The sequence below is a fragment of the Microtus pennsylvanicus genome, chromosome 15 (assembly GCF_037038515.1).
Source record: "Microtus pennsylvanicus isolate mMicPen1 chromosome 15, mMicPen1.hap1, whole genome shotgun sequence".
Taxonomy (NCBI): domain Eukaryota; kingdom Metazoa; phylum Chordata; class Mammalia; order Rodentia; family Cricetidae; genus Microtus; species Microtus pennsylvanicus.
The window spans coordinates 25,001,232-25,020,208 of NC_134593.1; the positions used below are offsets into that span (position 1 = coordinate 25,001,232).

At 44.4% G+C, this 18,977-nt stretch overlaps 1 protein-coding gene across 2 annotated transcripts in view; it reads left to right on the forward strand.

The window, feature by feature from the left end:
- Fbxo16 (F-box protein 16) overlaps nucleotides 1–18,977 on the forward strand; it is a 53,136-nt gene that overhangs the window by 20,649 nt on the left and 13,510 nt on the right. For both annotated transcript variants that reach the window (XM_075949798.1, XM_075949797.1), the window contains exons 4-7: nucleotides 3,418–3,624; nucleotides 4,752–4,916; nucleotides 9,163–9,392; nucleotides 15,383–15,485. In XM_075949798.1, coding sequence (XP_075805913.1) covers nucleotides 3,418–3,624; nucleotides 4,752–4,916; nucleotides 9,163–9,392; nucleotides 15,383–15,485 — 705 coding nt within the window. The remainder of the gene's footprint in view (nucleotides 1–3,417; nucleotides 3,625–4,751; nucleotides 4,917–9,162; nucleotides 9,393–15,382; nucleotides 15,486–18,977) is intronic.

An 18,977-nucleotide genomic window follows, 5' to 3' on the forward strand; every position in this document is an offset into this window, starting at 1 on the left:
ACCTCTCCAACTTTGGGATTACAGGTATTGGGGGTCTAAATTCAGATTTGGCAAGGCAAACCCCCTTACCAACTGAGCTATCATCTCTCAACCCTTTAAGGTCTTCAAATTTTAAAAGTTTTATTTTTAATTGTGTGTATATGTGAGGGGAGCAGGTATTGTAAGGGATGGGTTTATCTCAGGAGCCCCAAGACCAAGTTCTCAGCACAAAGGAAATTTATATAAGCTGTATATAGAGTGTACTGTGGAATTACAGGTACACACCTGTAATTCCAGCACCCCAGAGGCCGAGGCAGGATTGTGAGTTCAAGGGCAGTCTGAGATACACGATGAGACCCTCTCTTTAAAAAAAAAATAATATCCTTTGTAGGGCTATGGAGAGAGCTCAGTGGTTAAAGTACTTGCGTCAGAAGTGTGAGGATGTGAGTTCGGGTTCCCAGAATCCAGATAAAGTCCAGATGGGTGTTGTCTCTGCTTGTAAGTCTAGTCTTTGAAAGCAGAGCCAGGATCCCCAGAGCCAGGTGGCTAGCAAGATAACCCTGTGAGCGCTGGATCTGGCTGAGACCCTGCCTTGATGTCTCCAGTGATAGGTGGTGATTTCCAGCATATAATCATATAATATCTCTCTCTCTCTCTCTCTCTCTCTCTCTCTCTCTCTCTCTCTCTCTCTCTCTTTCTCTCTCTCACACACACGCGCGCGCGCACACACACACACACACTCCACAAGCCGGGGGAAGCCTCCCAAATCACCTCCCTGTCCTTGCCATTCATTGTGAGATTGGTGAACTTGGATAGCTCAAGCTACAGAAACTCTAAAAATAGCGTGTTCACAGTTACTAAGAATACCCCACAGAACTGCATCCTTCAGAAGTGAACCCCGACACCGTGTGATGGTGGAATAAGAGAACTCTAATGGCTTCCAGCCTCACACCCTCATCCCTTCCTTTTATGCTTTGTATTTTACTGAAGAGTTGGTGCAAAAAATAAGGGAGGTTACTAAATTCCTGCCCAGTGAACTCTGCATGGATTAGCTACTTCCTAGTTTATTCTAACACCTTCTAAACTCCAAAGGGATTTTTTTCCCCTGCTGCTCAGTATTCTGAGTCACCACCCCCACCTTGACTTGGTAGGGGTTCAAGGAATGCAAATTCATTTTCTATTAGCTAAAACAAACACAATTAGAAAGGAAAATCCCTGAGGCAAAAAAACACCTATCCGAGCCAAATTTAAATTATCCTGGACTTTCTGGATCAGCGAAACAAATGAAGAGTCCATGTAATTATCTTTTTAATCTCCAGGGAGAGTGTTTCAGTGTTTTCTTTTATACGTTTTTATGATCCTAATGTTCTTTTATATTCATTTTAATTCACACTATAATGTGAGTTCATTCTCTTATGTGGCACTAAAGAAATCTGGGGAGTTTTCCTTGACTGATTCATGTCAAAGCACAGAAATGACAGCTTGATGCTTTTGAAGTGTCTTGCACATAGATTTATCTCTTGTATGTAGATTTAACCACTTACTTATTGCTTTTAAGATCTCCATGGCATTTTAGATAATAGGTGTCATTTATACAATGTAAACACGCACATACACATGCATATATACGTATATGTAAACCTCACGATAGTATATAATCCTCACAATAGCTCTACAATGTAACTATAATGACCCACAATGTATAAATAAGGACATTTTGAATATTACAAACAATAGGAAATTGAGAGCGAGACACTGACTATTCTCTTCCTGTCAAATAATCCAAACTCAGAACGGATAAACAGACTTTACATGAGGTAAACTATAATCCAGGAGAGTTTTTAATAACTCTGAATCAGTGTTCGGAGGGAAGCAGAGGAAGTGGGACTTTTACAGACAAGTTCTGAAGTCATCACTAGGTGCTTTAAATTGTTGAAAGAGAGCCTCCTTTTGAAGTTGGAAAAAAGTACAAGGGCCGGAGGGGCACACCCTACAGGGGCATATCTCACATCTGTACCCCAACAAAAATGAACGGCACACATACTGAGAAGGCAAATTTTAACGTCAGCTTGCCACAACCTAGACTCATTTGAGAAGGGAATTTCAGCTGAAGAGCTATCTCAGCTAGACTGACCTGTGGCCATGTCTGTGGGCATTGTCTTGTAGGTAAGACCATCTCCTGAACATGAGCTTCTCAACTGTATCAGACAGGAGAAAGCTGGCTAAGAGCCATCGAGGGTCTCTCATTTCCCTCTGCTCTTCATACACACGTTTATTTGCTATGTTTCCTAGTGTCGTGTCATGTGTGCGATGACAAAACACCTCAACAAGAAAGCAATCCATGGGAGGAAGGGTTCATCTTAGTCCACAGTTCTGGTTATCGTCCACCATAGCAGGGACATCAGTGCAGTAATTTAAAACAGCTAGTCACATCTACCGTCAAGCGCAGAGAAAGATAAGTGCATACGTGCTTACATGCTCGGCTTTCTCTCAGCACTTAGATAGCACAGGATCCCCTGCCGAGGGAATGGTGCCTCCCACTATAGGCTGTGTCGGGGTCCGACGCCCCAACATAAACTACTTTTCCCTCTCTGGATCGGCACGGAGGTGTGGGAAAAATTGAGACACAGTTCACACAGCAATATCGGAAGGGAGTGTCAGGCTTCATTCATTCCTGAGGATCACCCGGTTTATTACTTTTTACCTTTTATTCCCCAAGGTAAACCAAGGTGGAAGCTCATTAATATTCTCTTTGTGTGGGGGGGGTAGTGGGACTGCAGTCGCGGCCCCAACTCACTAGCTTGGAATTTACACCTCTTCCCAGGCGATCTACATAATAACAAAAGAGAAGGAGCGGTAAATCCTGAGCCTGTTGTTAGGTAGCGACAGCCTGTCTAGAGGGATTGCTTTGGATACCAACTATGGCCCGAGAACTTGGCTGTCACACCGTGCAGAAAATATGGGCCTACACATCAATTAACATAATCAAGACACTCCCCCAGGGACATACCCAAATGCCAACCTGGTCTAGACAATCCCTCACTGAGATACTTCCCCTGGGATATGGTCAAATGCCAACCTGGTCTAGATAATCCCTCAGGAGACATTGTACCAGGGACATACCCAAATGCCAACCTGGTCTAGACAACCCCTCCGTGAGACTCTCTTCAAGTGGTTCTAGATTGTGTCAAGTTGACTATTACATATACACTGAAGGGCTGGGCCAGATGCATTCTGTCCAGTGCATGTGGTCTGGTCACATACATGGAAATGCGAGAAAGGATAAGTCCGTGGTGAAATGTGGAATTTACCAAACTGGTATAGCAACAAACGCATGCTGTGCGCTAGCAAGTCATTTACTAAACTCACTTTCTGTGCTGGTCTCTTCCTCACGATTGATCAGAATACCCATGGGATTCTCTTACTCTGTTTCCTCAGTTTGACAAATGGACAGACTCTCAAAGGAGAAGAATCCTTACAGGCCTTCTAGAGCGCTGCTCCCTGGCCCAGCAGAAGTTCTGCTGTCGAAAGCTGCAGGAAAGAATTCCAGCGGAGGCCCTGGATTTTACTACCAAGCTGCCAAGGGTGTTATCTGTCTATATCTTTTCCTTCTTGGACCCCCGGAGCCTTTGCCGTTGTGCACAGGTAAAGGCAATGGGATGGCACCAGGCCTTAGGAAACCCTGAGGGTGGAATAACCTAAAGATGAACCCTCACATGCATGGGCATAAGACGAAGTGATGGGTTTTATTCTGCAAAGTTTGAATGAATGGCTGTTGACCTTGTTTATTTATATTTAACTCTGTAGACTCAGAGGGTGTGTGTGTGTGTGTGTGTGTGTGTGTGTGTGTGTGTGTGTGTGTGTGTGAAGACACCAGGAGTGTCAGATGATGAAACTGCTAGCAATTATACTCATATACGTGGTTCCTCAGCAGAACGGCATTGCCACCTAGCACACAGCTACAATAACAACCTAGACTGTGCAGTGCAGGGTGCCTGTGCACACAGCTATAATAACATGCCAGATTGTGCAGTGTAGCTCACCTGTAAACAGAAAAGCACAAGAGAGGGCGTTTGTGAGATGTCTACTAAGAGAACAAGAGTGACAGATATCTAAGCTAAGCTGCATAGCTGTGAACTCAGCACTGGGAAAGCTAAGGCAGGAGAACCGTTGTGAGTTCAGGGCTATCCTGGGCTACAGAGTAAACCCTTTCTCAAAAGCAAAATAAAATAGAAAGATAGGTAAAACAGAATGTGCCAGTGTACCCTCAGAGGGCTGAGGGAAAAAAAGAAGCCAGTATTTCTTACAAGTATTCTTTACTGTGTGAAACTGAGGTTAAGGGGCAGGAGAGATGGCTTAGCGATTAAGAGCAATTGCTGCTCTTGCAGAAGATCCAGGTTCAGTTCCCAGCGCCCACATGACAGCTCACAACTTGTCTATATTTCCAGTTCCAGGGCCCTGACTCCTCTTCTGGATTGCATGCCTATACGTACACACAGGCAAATACTGCTACATTTAAAGTAAAAATAAATATTTAAAAAAATACTAAAAAAAAATAATAAACCGGAGTTAAATTGAGATAAAACCCTGTAGTGCAGGCGTGATGGGGCATACCTGTAATTCCAGAACACCGCAGGAGGAGAATCAGAAGTGTTTCATTACCGAGCTATGCCTCCGAGGCAAATGACAGCAGTTCTCTGGGGTCCCTCAGCGCAGCTCAGCACTAGAGGAAACGACGCCATGAACCTGACGAGGCTGCTTTGTTTTCCCAGGTGAGCTGGTACTGGAAGAGCCTGGCTGAGCTGGACCAGCTCTGGATGCTCAAGTGCCTGCGCTTTAACTGGTACATCAACTTCTCCCCAACGCCATTTGAGCAGGGCATCTGGAAAAAGCACTACATTCAAATGGTGAGAGAACTTCATATCACCAAACCCAAGGCAAGTTTGAGAAGGAAAGCGGTAGCAAATTCTAGAACTCGTGAGTCAAAGATCCATCTTGAATGTAGGAAAGGGAATGGGTCAAAGGACATACCCGAGACTCCGAACGTCTCGTCTGAATCTTCATAGACCTTCTCAGGATATTCATGTTGCAGAGCGCTCTTGCCTGGGGCTGGTGAGTGTGTGCTCCTCTCTGATTCCTCGCCCTGATTTATGTGCCAGATAGTTCTGACGTGGGAATTCTGTATTATATTCAGTAGTTGTCAGCATGGGCCGTTAGAATTTACATATTCATATTTGTTATGATTCTATAAGATGAGCTGAAGTTTGTTGGTTGGTCGGTCAGTGGGCTAATTAGCTCATTGTTTGAGACAGCATCTTCTTATGTGGCCTAGGCTGGCTTTGATCTCAAGAGCCTCCTGCCTCAGAATTAGGGATGCTGTTACTATAGATATGTGCCAGAATGCGTGATTGTTTATTTACTAGCTGACACCCAAGGTTTAGCTCTGTCCTCCATAATCATGTTCACACATGTGTTCACAGACACACATGTGAGTGCACACACACACACACACACACACACACACCCTCATTTCATGTGAATAGTCACAGAATAAAAAAAAGAAGAGATATGGGATCATTTTAATACAGATATGCAAACAGTTGTTTAACAAGATTCAATGTCCATTTATGACAGAATTGACTGGGAACACAGCTCAGCCGTGGGCCCAGAGCTTTGCCTGGCATGTGTCAGGCCCAGCGTTTAACCCGACTGCCAACACAAAAGATTAGAAACTTAGGAGCAAAACTTGCTTACGTCACTGTCGTGGGTTTCATTATTGTCAGTTTGTTAGAATACCAAGCATTGTGCTTTTCAGAATTAATGACTTTTCTGTATTTTGCTCTTACTTACACATAAATACTTCCCCAGTGTTTTAATTATTCCATATTATTTTATTTCTAATACTATTGTATTAATTGCTTTTATCACTGCTGTGGCAAAAGCAACTCAGAAAGAAAGGCTTACTTTTGGCTCTCGGTCTATAGTGGTGGGAAGTCATGACTGAAGGATGTTGAAGTGGTTGGTTGGTGGGGTGTTCTGTGTCATGTGGGTCAGTTGAAGAGAGAGGTCCCTCCAAGATGAAATTTCAGGCCTGTGTGGTTCCGCCTCTGATGAACTGAACCCAGAACAGCCGTACAAAGGCTGATTTGATTGTCACACGAAGTTGTTTTTTGAGTAAAGTATTTCCTCATACCGAGATCCCTGATCTAACTGTATGTCTCTCTAAAGGAGAGCATCACGGACCCTCGTGACTTTAGTCCTTTCCTGTGTGCCTTTGCAGTACACAGTAGTGCAGGAGCCTCGGGTGCGCCGGAGGCATCTTGTGACCACAGTTACGCGGAGGCTGCAATGCTCCTTCAGAACAACATTCTACAAATCACGGCAAGCAATCGCTGTTTTCCACAAAGATTCTTCAGGGTCAAGGGACTTCTATAAAACAGCTGTTCATTATAGTGTCTGCTCTAGGTAGAGCAACACTGCTAAATTCCCACAGCAGCTGGTCACGTGCCTCCACAGTCAGAAAGCTAAGAGCTGGATGCTGGTGCTCAGTCACCGTCTCCTGTCTGTCCAGTCGGGAACCTCAGTGCCCAGAATGATACTGCCCCAGTTAGGGTGGATCTTTTCACTTCAACTAACCCAGTCTAGAAACCCCCTCGCAGGTGTGCCCAGAGGTTTGTCTCCTGAGTGACTCCAGATCCTGTCAAATTGACAATACCAACCCTTACAAGGGATAAAAGTAGAACTCCTCCAGCAAAAACACAAGAGTTTATTTCTAAATAAGCTAATAAAAATGAATGTCCCCTCTAGATGAGGCCTGTACAGCCTACAGAATTACACAAATATTAAATGTCTTCTTTTTTAATGTTTTTTTAATATTTATTTATTATGTATACAATATTCTGTCTGTGTGTATGCCTGCAGGCCTGAAGAGGGCACCAGACCTCATTACAGATGGTTGTGAGCCACTATGTGGTTGCTGGGAATTGAACTCAGGACTTTGGAAGAGCAGGCAATGCTCTTAACCTCTGAGCCATCTCTCCAGCCCCCTTAAATGTCTTCTTAGTTGGCCATAGTGATAGGTAATCTCAGTTGTCAACTTGACATGCCCGGGATTGACCTCTTGCCGTGCCTGTGAAGCATTGTCTTGATTGCTCAGGTGGGAGGGCCCAGTCCACTATGGGTGGTGCTAACCCTAGGCAGCTAATCCTAGGTGCTAATTCTAAACTATATAAGAAAGGTAACTGAGCATGAGCCTGGAAGCAAGCCAGCAAGCACCATTCGTCCATGGTTTCTGCTTCGAGATCTTTCCCTGATTTCCCTCAATGATGGACTTTAACCTGTAAGACGAAATGAATCCTTTCCTTCCCAAGTTGCTTTTCTGGCCGTGGAGTTTATCATAGCAGCAGACGGCAAACTGATACAGCCATAACCATTCATTAAGCGAGTAAATATTTATCAGATGCTGTTATGTGCTAGGTGCTAAGAGTACAAAGATCCTAACCAGGTTTCCACAGGACTCAGCCTAGGAACCATGACATACCCAAATAAACACTGTCATTGGAACACCTAGTTACTAAGGATAATCTCGGAGTAGAAATGACGACCACAAACAAGGAGTGGCTCAAACAGTGAACTTGCTGTGCTTGGGGAACTAGGGGATTGTTTCTCTCTCCATCCTTCCTTCTTTCTTTCCTTCCTTCTGTCCTTCCCTCCTTTCTTTTTTCCTTTCTTCCTTCCTTCATAACTTCGTTATTTTTGATGGTGGAGCTGGGTATGAAATATAAGATCCTAGAAAAGTCTCTACCAGAGAGCTACACCCCAGTCCCAACTGGGGAAATTCTTGATTTTTCACTCACAATTGAAGCAAGTCGATTTATGAAGCAAAGCCTCCTTAATCTCTTAATGAACAAAAATTGAGCTCTTAATGGCTTCTTAACATACCAGTACCACTTCCCTTAGGCTAAACCCACACTGAAAACACTTTATGAACCAGGCACACAAAAGACAGACTTCTAATTTTGGAAATTAAATAGAATTATTCTCGGGGAGTGGCTTGGCTTTGGATAACTGACACAGCCACAGTCTACCCCTGTGCAATTTGAACGTGTCTGTCTGTTAGCTCGTTAAGGGTAGAGCGCTGTTGGGGGGGGGGGGCGGGGGGTTGTACCCGTCTATGACTATATTAACTGCCGTGTGACAGGCTGGGAAATGGGTAGTAGAGTACAGGATAGGATGGGAAGGTTTGACATACGGACTTGAAGTACCACAGACTTGGATTTGAATTCTGGAATCAAATCGAAATCCTCCTTATGTCCTTATGGGTCGATTGAATAGTTTCTTCTAGCTTCAGACACTGGCTCCATAAAATAGGAGCGATGATGAGCTATCTTTAAATTACTGTGAGAGTTGGGAGTGGTGCTCACACCTGTAATCCCAGCGCTTCTGAGACTGGAGAAGAAAGATGACAGTGATCTCAAAGCCAGCCTGGGTCACAGACTGAGACACTGTCTTTGAAAACCAAATAAGGCAGGTGACGCGGCTCGTCTGGTAGAGTGTCTGCCTGTCGGTCAGGTAGTTCTAAATTCAGTCCCCAGCACTACACAAACCTGGCGTAAGAGACCCGTAACCTCAGCGCTCGGGAAGCAGAGGCAGGAGGGTCAAGAGTTCATGATCGGGCTGGAGAGATAGCTCAGCAGTTAAGAGCACTGATTGCTCTTCCAGAGGATCCAAGCTCAATTCCCAGCACCTACATGGCAGCTCACAACTGTCTGTAACTCCTGTTCCAGGGGATCTAACAACTTCACACCAATGCACATAAAATAAAGTTAAATAAATCATAATAAATTATTTTTTAAAAAAAAAAGAGTTCATGACCATATTGGGCTGTATAGGGAGTTTGAGGTGAGCTTGGGCTACACAAGACCTCTAAATAAATAATAAATAAATTACTGTAGCGATGGAATAAGAAAATGCAAAGGAACTGCTATGCACATCAAGTACTCCTGGGACTGGGACTGCTGTGGTCCTCATGACCTTTACCCCCATTATCATCTCATCATTATCACCACAGTGAAGATGAGAATGAGGAGGATGAGGGTGGTTAATATGTTTGTGTTCTTTGTTCTTGGTGGTGTTGTTATTCTGGTGGTCTAAGGGTATAAATAACACACTTTCTTCCTCTAGACGCCTCCAAAGGATGGGTTCATAATTGCCGACGTTCAGCCCGTTCCCGGCAGCTCTCCAGAGGGAAAGCAGTCCCCTTCGTTAGCTTTGCGATCCTCCGCCTCCTTAAGAAAGAAGAATAACCCAGGGGAGAAAGAGCTTCCGCCGTGGCGATCGTCGGATAAGCATCCCACTGATATCATCCGCTTTAATTATCTAGACAACTGTGACCCCGAACACCTCTGGCAACGGTGAGACGCTCCGTGCCCCTCTCACCCTATTGTTTTTTTCAAAATAATTGATTGACATTTGAGTTAGATGAAAGAAAAAGTGATCCTAGAGCTCGTTGTTAACTACAGAAGCTTTTCAGTGGGTCGATGTGGACTAAACCACTCTTAACAAGTTTGCCCTTTCCACCGCCATCCGTCTACTTCTTATAGCTGTAATGACTTAGCAGTGCAACTTACTTACTGTTTTAAATACTGTGTGTGCGTGCCATGGCACACGTGTGTGGCGGTCAGAGGACAACTTTCAGAAGTCAGTTCTCTCCCTCCACCCTGGGTTCAGGGGATCAAACTCAGATCACTAGGTGTATATAGCAAGGACTGCTACCTGCTGGGCCATCTGGTCAGCCCGTTGTTAAATATTTAAAATTTTATTCAACCATGATTTGTGTGCATGTGTTGTATGCGCGTGCGCGTGTGTGTGTGTGTGTGTGTGTGTGTGTGTGTGTGTGTGTGTGTGTGTGTTGGGAGGGATGCCTGTGGAGGCCAGAAGAGGCCTTTGAACTGGAGTCACAAGTGGTTGTGTGCTGTTCAGTGTGGATCCTGAGAACAGAACTCTGGTCCTATGAGAAAGCAGGAAGAGCCCTTAACTGATAAACCATTGCTCCAACCTTAGATGTCTTGTTTTAATATTTTAATATTAAAATAACCCAAACCAGCCAAACCAGCCAAAACCAAACCCAACCAGCATTGTGTGGTTCACACTAGATTTTTTTCTTTTCCTTCTTATGCTCCCTTCCTTTACCAGTGAGTAAGCAAACAAAAGGAGGGAAGGACAAACTTTGACCGCCATCCTCTCATGCAGAGCGTGAGGTAGTAAGACAGCCACTTTTCCCTACTAGCTAACTAGGCATGGGCTTGTAAAAAGATCAGAGCAAGTTTGAGGCAGCCTGAGCTAAGTAATGAGACCCTGTCTCAAAATTAAAACGGCAGTTGAGATATTAATGATATACACCTGTAATCATAGCACCGAGGAAGCTGAGGCAAGAAGATAGCACATTATGGCTAGCCTGGGCTATATAGAGATATCCTGTCCTAAAATCAATCAATCAAACAAACAAACAAAAAACCCTCAGACCAAAAACTGTAGTATAATGAAGTAGAAAGTTATGTGTAGGGGCTGGAGAGATGGCTCAGAGGTTAAGAGCACTGATTGCTCTTCCAGAGGTCCTGAGTTCAGTTCCCAGCAACCACATGGTGGCTCGCAACCATCTATAATGAGATCTGGTGCCCTCTTCTGGCATACAAGCATACATGGAAGGAATGTTGTATACATAATAAATAAATAAATCTTTAAAAAAAAAAAAGAAAGTTATGTGTAGTAAAATATGACCAGTTATTGAAGTGAGATGGAGACTGTGTGGTTCATCACTGTGCTGCTAATCTCTCAATTTTCCTGCCTTTTGTTCATGGAGATAGAGTCTCCTTTTGTAGCCCAGGCTTGCCTTGCACCTGTGTTCCTCTTGCCTCAGAACTCTGAGTGTTGGGATTATAAGTGTGTGCCACAGTGCCTGGTTTTCCTATACATTTGAAGTTTCTGTATATTGCTGTTCTCCTTCAAATTGTAATTTGATGGCTATTTATTTTTTCTACATGTGGCCAGGCTGGATGGTATGTCGATACTGACAAAGCCAATTTAAGCCAGTTTTAGGATTAAACATTGTCAGGAAGGTACCTTCTGGTCCTGCACCTGAAACAGAATGAATGGGGGATGCAGCTGGGTGTCAGGGTCCACGGTATGTAGCTCTTCTGGAAGCACACACGGGATTGCACGCATGTGTTAAATTCTCTGAGATGTCTTAGATTCTGGCTTCAAAAACAAATCTGTATTAAAGCCAGGTGTGGTGGCACATGCCTTTAATCCCAGCACTCAGGAGGCAGAGCCAGAAGGATCTCTGTGAGTTTGAGGCCAGCCTGGTCTACAGAGCAAGTTCCAGGACAGGTAAGGCTACACAGAGTCTCTGTACTGAGGAAAGGAGATGGGAGAAAGTTGTAGAATAACCAAATGCAGCTTGACTCTCAAGGGGGTCCTAGTTAAAAGGGCAGATGGGAGAGAGGGAGACAAAAGAAGGAAGAGAGGGAGGGAGGAAGGATAAGAGGGAGAGAGGGAGGGAAAAAAGAAACAACAAAAGACATCCTTGGAACAACTGCAGACATCTGAATACAGACCATGTACTAAACGATATTAAATAATGTTTCTTTCCTATGACACATTGGTGCTAGTGTGGCTGGGTAGACAAGAGTCTTCGTCTTAGGAGATGAGTGTTGAAGTACTGGGGGCGGGGGGTGTCATTTCTGCAACTAATCAAGCCACCACCACCACCACAAAACCAACTCTATACATGTGGAGGGTGCAGTGAAGCAAGCACAGCCAAGTGCCATCAACATCTGTTTAAGGCTGAGACCGATGCCCTATTCTCCTAGCTCTTCTGTCTATTTGAAACCCCTCAGTTAAAACTTGAGCAAGGTCTTGAAAATGAAGTGGCAAGTAATATTTGGGCAGGCACATTCTTTTTAAATAAAGTTTTTACGACAGATATTCAAATATAGATACATACATAGATGCATAGATAGATACATGGATAGATAATCAACATTAATTCCTTACTTACTCTGCCCCTCTCCTATATGATGATGCTGATGATTAAGCCAGGGTCTACTATGAAGCCCAAGCTAGTTTCAAATTTCCAATCCTCCTGCCTCAGTCTTCCCAATGTTGGAATCACAAGCATTCATCACCATGTCTGGATCCCCTAAATAATTTTTTTTTTGGTTTTTCTTTTTTTAAAAAAATATTTATTTATTTATTATGTATACAATATTCTGTCTGTGTGTATGCTTGCAGGCCAGAAGAGGGCACCAGACCTCGTTACAGATGGTTGTGAGCCACCATGTGGTTGCTAGGAATTGAACTCAGGACCTTTGGAAGAGCAGGCAATGCTCTTAACCTCTGAACCATCTCTCCAGCTCCCATATTTTTTGGTTTTTCGAGACAGGGTTTCTCTGTGGCTTTGGAGCCTGTCCTGGAACTAGCTCTTGTAGACCAGGCTGGTCTCGAACTCACAGAGATCCGCCTGTCTCTGCCTCCCGAGTGCTGGGATTAAAGGCGTGCGCCACCACCGCCCGGCCCCTAAATAATTTTTTAAATAAATAATGTTATATTATTCCATATAGGACTTATTTGATATGTCATACATATACTTCTATCTGTTTTCTTTCTCCCCCCCCCCCTTTTCTTTCTTTTTTTTTTCTTTGTTTGGTTTTTAGTTTTTTTTTTTTTTTAAAATATTTATTTATTATGTATACAATATTCTGTCTGTGTGTATGCCTGAAGGCCAGAAGAGGGCACCAGACCTCTTTACAGATGGTTGTAAACCACCATGTGGTTGCTGGGAATTGAACTCAGGACCTTTGGAAGAGCAGGCAATGCTCTTAACCACTGAGCCATATCTCCAGCCCTGGTTTTTAGTTTTTCCACACAAGATTTCTCTGTACAACATCCCAGGCTGTCCTGGAAATCACTCCGTAGTGACTAGTCTCAAACTCACAGTTCCGCCTGCCTCTGCCTCCTGAGGGCTGGGATTAAAGGCGTGCGCCGCCATGCCCGACTCTATCTGTATTCTTAAAACGTAAAGACCCTTTCTAAAAACCATAACCTGACACCATCTTTATCTAACTCAAGAAATAGTTCCTTAATCCAGTTAAGGGTCACCAGCATTCAGGGTTCCTCGAATGTACACAGATGTTTGACTTTTTAATGAATGCTTTGCTTAATAAGATTCCAGATATGGTCTAAAATATGTATTGTATTTGACGCACGTGTCCATTCTTGCGCTGAATTTTAAGTTAACCGTCTGTTGGGCCTCCTCCTCTTCCGTTGTTCCTCCCCATCCTGCTCTCCCTCCTCCTCCTTGTCCACCCACCCTTTGCAATTTGTTGTAGAAATCGGTCCACTTGTCATGCTCTTCACATTCTGGAGTGCCCGCCGCATCCACATGCATCTTCTCATGTCCCCTGTCCTCCGTCCCTGGCCACACTGATAGTCAGAATCAGTAGCTCTAGAATAGATTTTCAAAGACACGCACCTTCATTTCTGTTCCCTTCTGTGTCGTCGGTAACCATGGAAGCGCATTACCTAGACCCACTATTTCAGGCAGGCAAACGTACTCTAGAAAGGGACAGAAGGAAACTATTTTAGACTCTGTAGGACATAAGCTCCGTGGTACAACTGCTCAGCCCTGATAGCAGAGCCTGAAAACTCGCCTAGACATCCCCCCCCACACACACACACACACAATACAAGCAGGCAACAGGCCGGACTTTGCTGTGGGCCACGGATCGATGGCCTCTACTTTCCCCTAGCATGTGTGGTAGCAAACACGTGTTAATACTGTTTTTTGCTGTATTGCTGAAAATAGCTTCAGATTTCCTGGTTTGTGCTTTTATCTTTGGCAGATACCCTACTAAGAATATTCAGACAGGCTGGGCATGGTGGTGCGCATCTTTTTTTTAAAAATATTTATTTATTTATTATGTATACAATATTGTGTCTGTATATGCCTGCAGGCCAGAAGAGGGCACCAGACCTCATTACAGATGGTTGTGAGCCACCATGTGGTTGCTGGGAATTGAACCCAGGACCTTTGGAAGAGCAGGCAATGCTCTTAACCACTGAGCCATCTCTCCAGCCCCAGGTGGTGCGCATCTTTACTCCCAACTCTCAGGAGGCAGAGGGACAAAGGCAATCTCTGTGAGTTTGAAGTCAGTGTGGTCTAAATAGTGAGTTCCAGGCCAACCAGGACTACATAAATAGACCCTGTCTTAAAAAGGAAGGAAGGAAGGAAGGAAGGAAGGAAGGAAGGAAGGAAGGAAGGAAGGAAGGAAGGAAGGAAGGAAAGACTGTTCAGATAAATCTCGGCATTAAAGGCACAGGAAAAACTGCTTTGTGTATGGCAGTACCACCAGCTTCACAGACAAGATCAAACTTGTTTCATTTTGCTTTCTGTTATTTCCTCTTTCATCTTAGCTTATGCTCTGGAGAACATTTTAGATGGTTCCAAAATCAAGTATACAAAATAAAGTTATGTTTGGGGGAGTCTAGTTTTTGCCCCTCTGCCTCCATATTGTTTCCGGGGGATTCATATGGGAATCCCACCTATGGATACCAGTTTTTCAAATTTTTGTATCATTCTTCCATTTTAAAAAAGTTCAAAAAGCTGGATATGGTGGTGCTTGCCCGTGATCCCAAAGCTTAGGAGGCAGAGGCAGGATGATCAGCCGGAGTTTTGAGGCAACTTGGTCTATACAGCAAGTTTAAGGAGCAGTCAGTAAAGGGTTATATAGTAAGATCCTGCCTCAAAAATAATAAAATAATAGCCAAAAAGTACAAAAAAGTAATAATAATATTTAACAAATAGAAAGTACAGGGGTTGTTGTTCTTACCGAGGACCTGAGTTCAGTTCCCAGCCCAGGACATGGCAGCTCATAACTGCCTGTAACTTTAGTTCCAGGGGATCTGACACCCTCTTCTGGCCTCACAAGCACTGCTTATATATACATATAGGCAAAACATATACATAAAAATAATGTTTTAAAAAGTACTGGCAAACAGTAGGCATGTTATGTTTTCCTTCTGAGATAAATGGCAGCATACAATATATTTGCCTCTCTTTACCTGGTTTTCTTTTTCGTGTGTCATTGTATCCTAAAGCTCACCCTACAGTTGTCTATAGAAATAGTCTGCCCTCCTTTTCATCGCTCATAGCTCTCCATTGTGTTCCTGAGCCAGGGCTGATTGACCCGGCTCTCGATAGACAGACAGTTGTCTTATCTCCAGTGGTGTACAGGCAGTCTTTAAATCACAGGGCGTCAAAAGTCAGACGGAAAAAATAGCTCTGTGAGCTGCTGGAGACTCCAAATGATCGGTTATAATTTTCCCATCACTTGCAATTTTGCAGCAGAAGAAAAAGAAACGAAGTGACCCCCGACTTCAAGCGGCAGTTTCGAGATCAGAAAAACAAGCTTGAAGACGGTGTCAGGCTCAGGAAAGCACGGTCGCTGGTGAGTCTGCTTCTGAATTTCTCCCCCTATCACTGATGGAAATTACCCTGCTCCCTAATCCTATTTGCGAAATTGAATTTGTTTGCTAAATCAGAATCGTCAAGTGGTTGTTTAAACCTTGGTCTCTGGGGCTAGCGGTGTAGCTCAGTTGCTAGAGCGATTGGCAGCGCGCACCAAGTCCTGGCTCCCATCCCCGGCACAGCGGAAAGCTCACAGTGGTCCACGCCTGGAACCACAGCTCTTGGGAGGTAGAGGTGGAAGGATCAGAAGTTCCGAGTCATGTCTGGCTGCACAGCAAGCTCAAAGCCAGCCTGGGCTAAATAAATAAGTGGATAAAGCGACTAAAAAAAATCTGAATTAAGAACTTTTCGGTTAAAAAGCAGTTAATCAGCAACATAATAATGTCAGTAATTGTGGCTAGGGAATACAATTAATTTGTAGCAGACTTCCCCAGATTGTGATTTGGGCCACAGGGGATTCCTTTTTATCACATTATGAGAGGTTTTGGAGCAAAGTAGGCAGGAATGCGGGTGGAATTACAAGTGCATGTAATGGAATGAGAATTGAAAGAGAAGCTGAGGACACACTCCAGGAAAATTAATAGAGAATGGATATCAATTGGTGGGATAATCTGCACCCTCTCGGGAGTAAATCTCTTCCACAGCGCTGCTTGAGAACCTGTTACTTTCTGCTGAAATGTACTTTCAAGTGTTATATTAAACACACACACACACACACACACAAGAGAGTGAGAGAAAACTTCTTAAAACAGACCTACCTGTGTGCTAGAGACCAGTTCTACTGCACTGGGGGAGGCTCCATGTAGACATGTGCAGCCTATGGAGCTTGGACCAAAGCTGTAGAGCTGTCCATGAGTCTGCTGATTGAAAAGATAGATAGATAGATAGATAGATAGATAGATAGATAGATAGATAGATAGACTGACAGACACATAGATAGATGATCGATAGACAGACTGACACATAGATAGATAGATAGATAGATAGATAGATAGATAGATAGATAGATAGATACATACATACATACATACATACATACATACGTAGATAGATACATAGACATTATGGGCCTTCTTGTACAGGCCATTATGAGGCATTCTGCCTCGTTTCCATCCCACTAAACAAGGAGGAGAGGAAAGCAGCCAAAACAGAATCTGAACCAGATGTAGTAGCCCACTCCTGAATTCCAACACTCAGGAAGCTGAGGCAGGACTGTGAGTCTGAGAGTGGACTCAAAATACCAGAGAGATAGAGATAGAGAGAGGGGAGTGGAGGGGAAGAGAAGGAGAGAGAGACTATGAACCTGAAGGTAAGAGTTGATGGCAATGTATGATTAGAAATTATCAATGCAGTTGAGTATTTCTCCTGCTTCAAGAGCACAAAAATCTGTGGCCTTTGGCATTAACCATCTATCAAACACCAGCAGAGATTTCTTAAAGTGTTCATTAGAATTCAAAAGAGGAGGGATGGAGATGTGACTCAGCTGGCGGAATGCTCACCCAGCATGCATGAAGTCCTGGGTTCTGTTCCCAGCACTGCACAATCTGGCCATGCTGGCTCACACCCATAGTCCAAGTACTGGGGAGGTAGAGGCAGGAGGATCAGAACTTCAATGTGATCCTTAGTTACATAGCAAGTTCAAGGCCACCCTGAGCTATGTGAGACCCCTTTCCAAAAAACAAAACGACAAACCCCAAAGACAAAAATGAAGGCATTCAAAAGGGGTTAGGTGTGGTGATGCACCCTGTAATCCCAGCACTGGGGAAGCTGACGCATGAGAAGCACCAGTCCAAGTTCCAGGCCAGCCAGAGCTAGACCAAGGTAAGGTGCTGCCTCAACAACCTAGATAAATAAATAAATAATAAGCCATGAAGAAGTTGTGCTAATTAGGGCTAAGAGGGAAATCCAGATGAATTAGTGATAGAGAACAATTAGCTATTACTAAACACATGATTATTATATCTCCTTGTTTTGGTTTTGTAGACATGCTAATTATAATTACCACATACATTTGGTAGTTTTGATAAAGAACATGGAGTATAATTAACACCCCCGACCAGAACTATGCTGTGGTCTTTGACTCATGCCTGCGATATACTGGCTGTCCGGCCTGCAAAGTAATGGTTCAGGATCCCTCTCCATAGAGTGGCTGTTTCCATTCACTCTAGGTTACAGGTCTGGGAAGGACAAAGCCACACGCTGGTGATGCAGGACCCTAGTGACAATGAAGGTGTGCTGGGGAAGCCTGGAGCGGGGAAGGAGACATTACTCAGGGGTCCCTGGCTGGAGAGGTAGCAGCGTGTGGAGGACCACGCTGCTTTCCCGTTCCCGGGGTGGAGTGCGCAGGACTCAGCTGCGGCTGTCGACCACGAGCCGCTGGCTAGAGCTGGCGGGTTAGAGTCAGTGCCCAATGTACCATGTGATTGCTGCGGGGGTCCCGAAAGAGGAAGACTGGTCCCCACGCCCCATGTTGGGTGCCAGATTTTAAAAGAGGGGTGAGAACGCAAGTCAAATAATCCCAAGCTAACTCCAGAAGATTCCAGTTATGATTCTTTATTATAAGGGCCAAACTCACGGAACAGGAGCAAAAAGGCCAGCTTCAGGTATATAATGCGGGAACCAGAGAGAGAGCAAGCCTTGGGTGTGCCGGTGGTTTTCTCTGGGTACCCAAAAGGTCATACCCTAATCTGGCCTCTTAAAGGTGACTGGCTAAAGGAGGTTCCCCATCACCCCCTCCCCTAAAGAAGAGGAACATCATTTGAATACACCCCAAATGGTTCCCATGAGGTACTGGGATAGGAAGTTCTAGGATTCTTTCAACAGGTTTATGGGGGAGAGAAACAGGTGTATGTGTGTGGTGGGGGAACTGGTGCTCACTACACAGACGAAAGTGACATCACCTAAGCAGAGGACTGTCTGAAACTATGATAACTGAAGGCCTGTGGTTCCAATCTTGTGGGAGAGGCGTGTGTGGTAGTGGAAGAAGGCAAAGTGTTGAATAGAAAGGTTTAGGGAAGAAGGAAGCACAGGCGTGCAGAAGAATGCAGCGAATATTCCACAGGCCTGCTGCAGGGTCCCGGATGCAGCTGGGAGACCAGCTTCTCCTCTGCCTGTCACTCCTCAGAGCAAGCTGTGTCGGGTGTCGGGGCTCTGTATAAAGAGAAATGTCCCCAGGGCACCGGCTTCTAATTTACACTTGGAGTGCTGTGAGCTTGTCCAATTCCTGCTTAACCAGTGTGAGCATGGATGTTGTCTTTTTCTTGCGTTCTCACTTCTACTACAGGAGATCGCCAGGGGCTGCCTGAGATGTAGCCGGTTCCCTAACTGCTTTTTGGTGTGAACATCTGTTAGACAGTGGGAATCAAACTGAGATCTGGTTGGGGATGCTTTGAAATTTCCAAGGCTTCTTGGGAAACTTTCAGATCTAGGGAGAAATCCCCATTACTATCAGTAGTGATAATATTCCTCACCA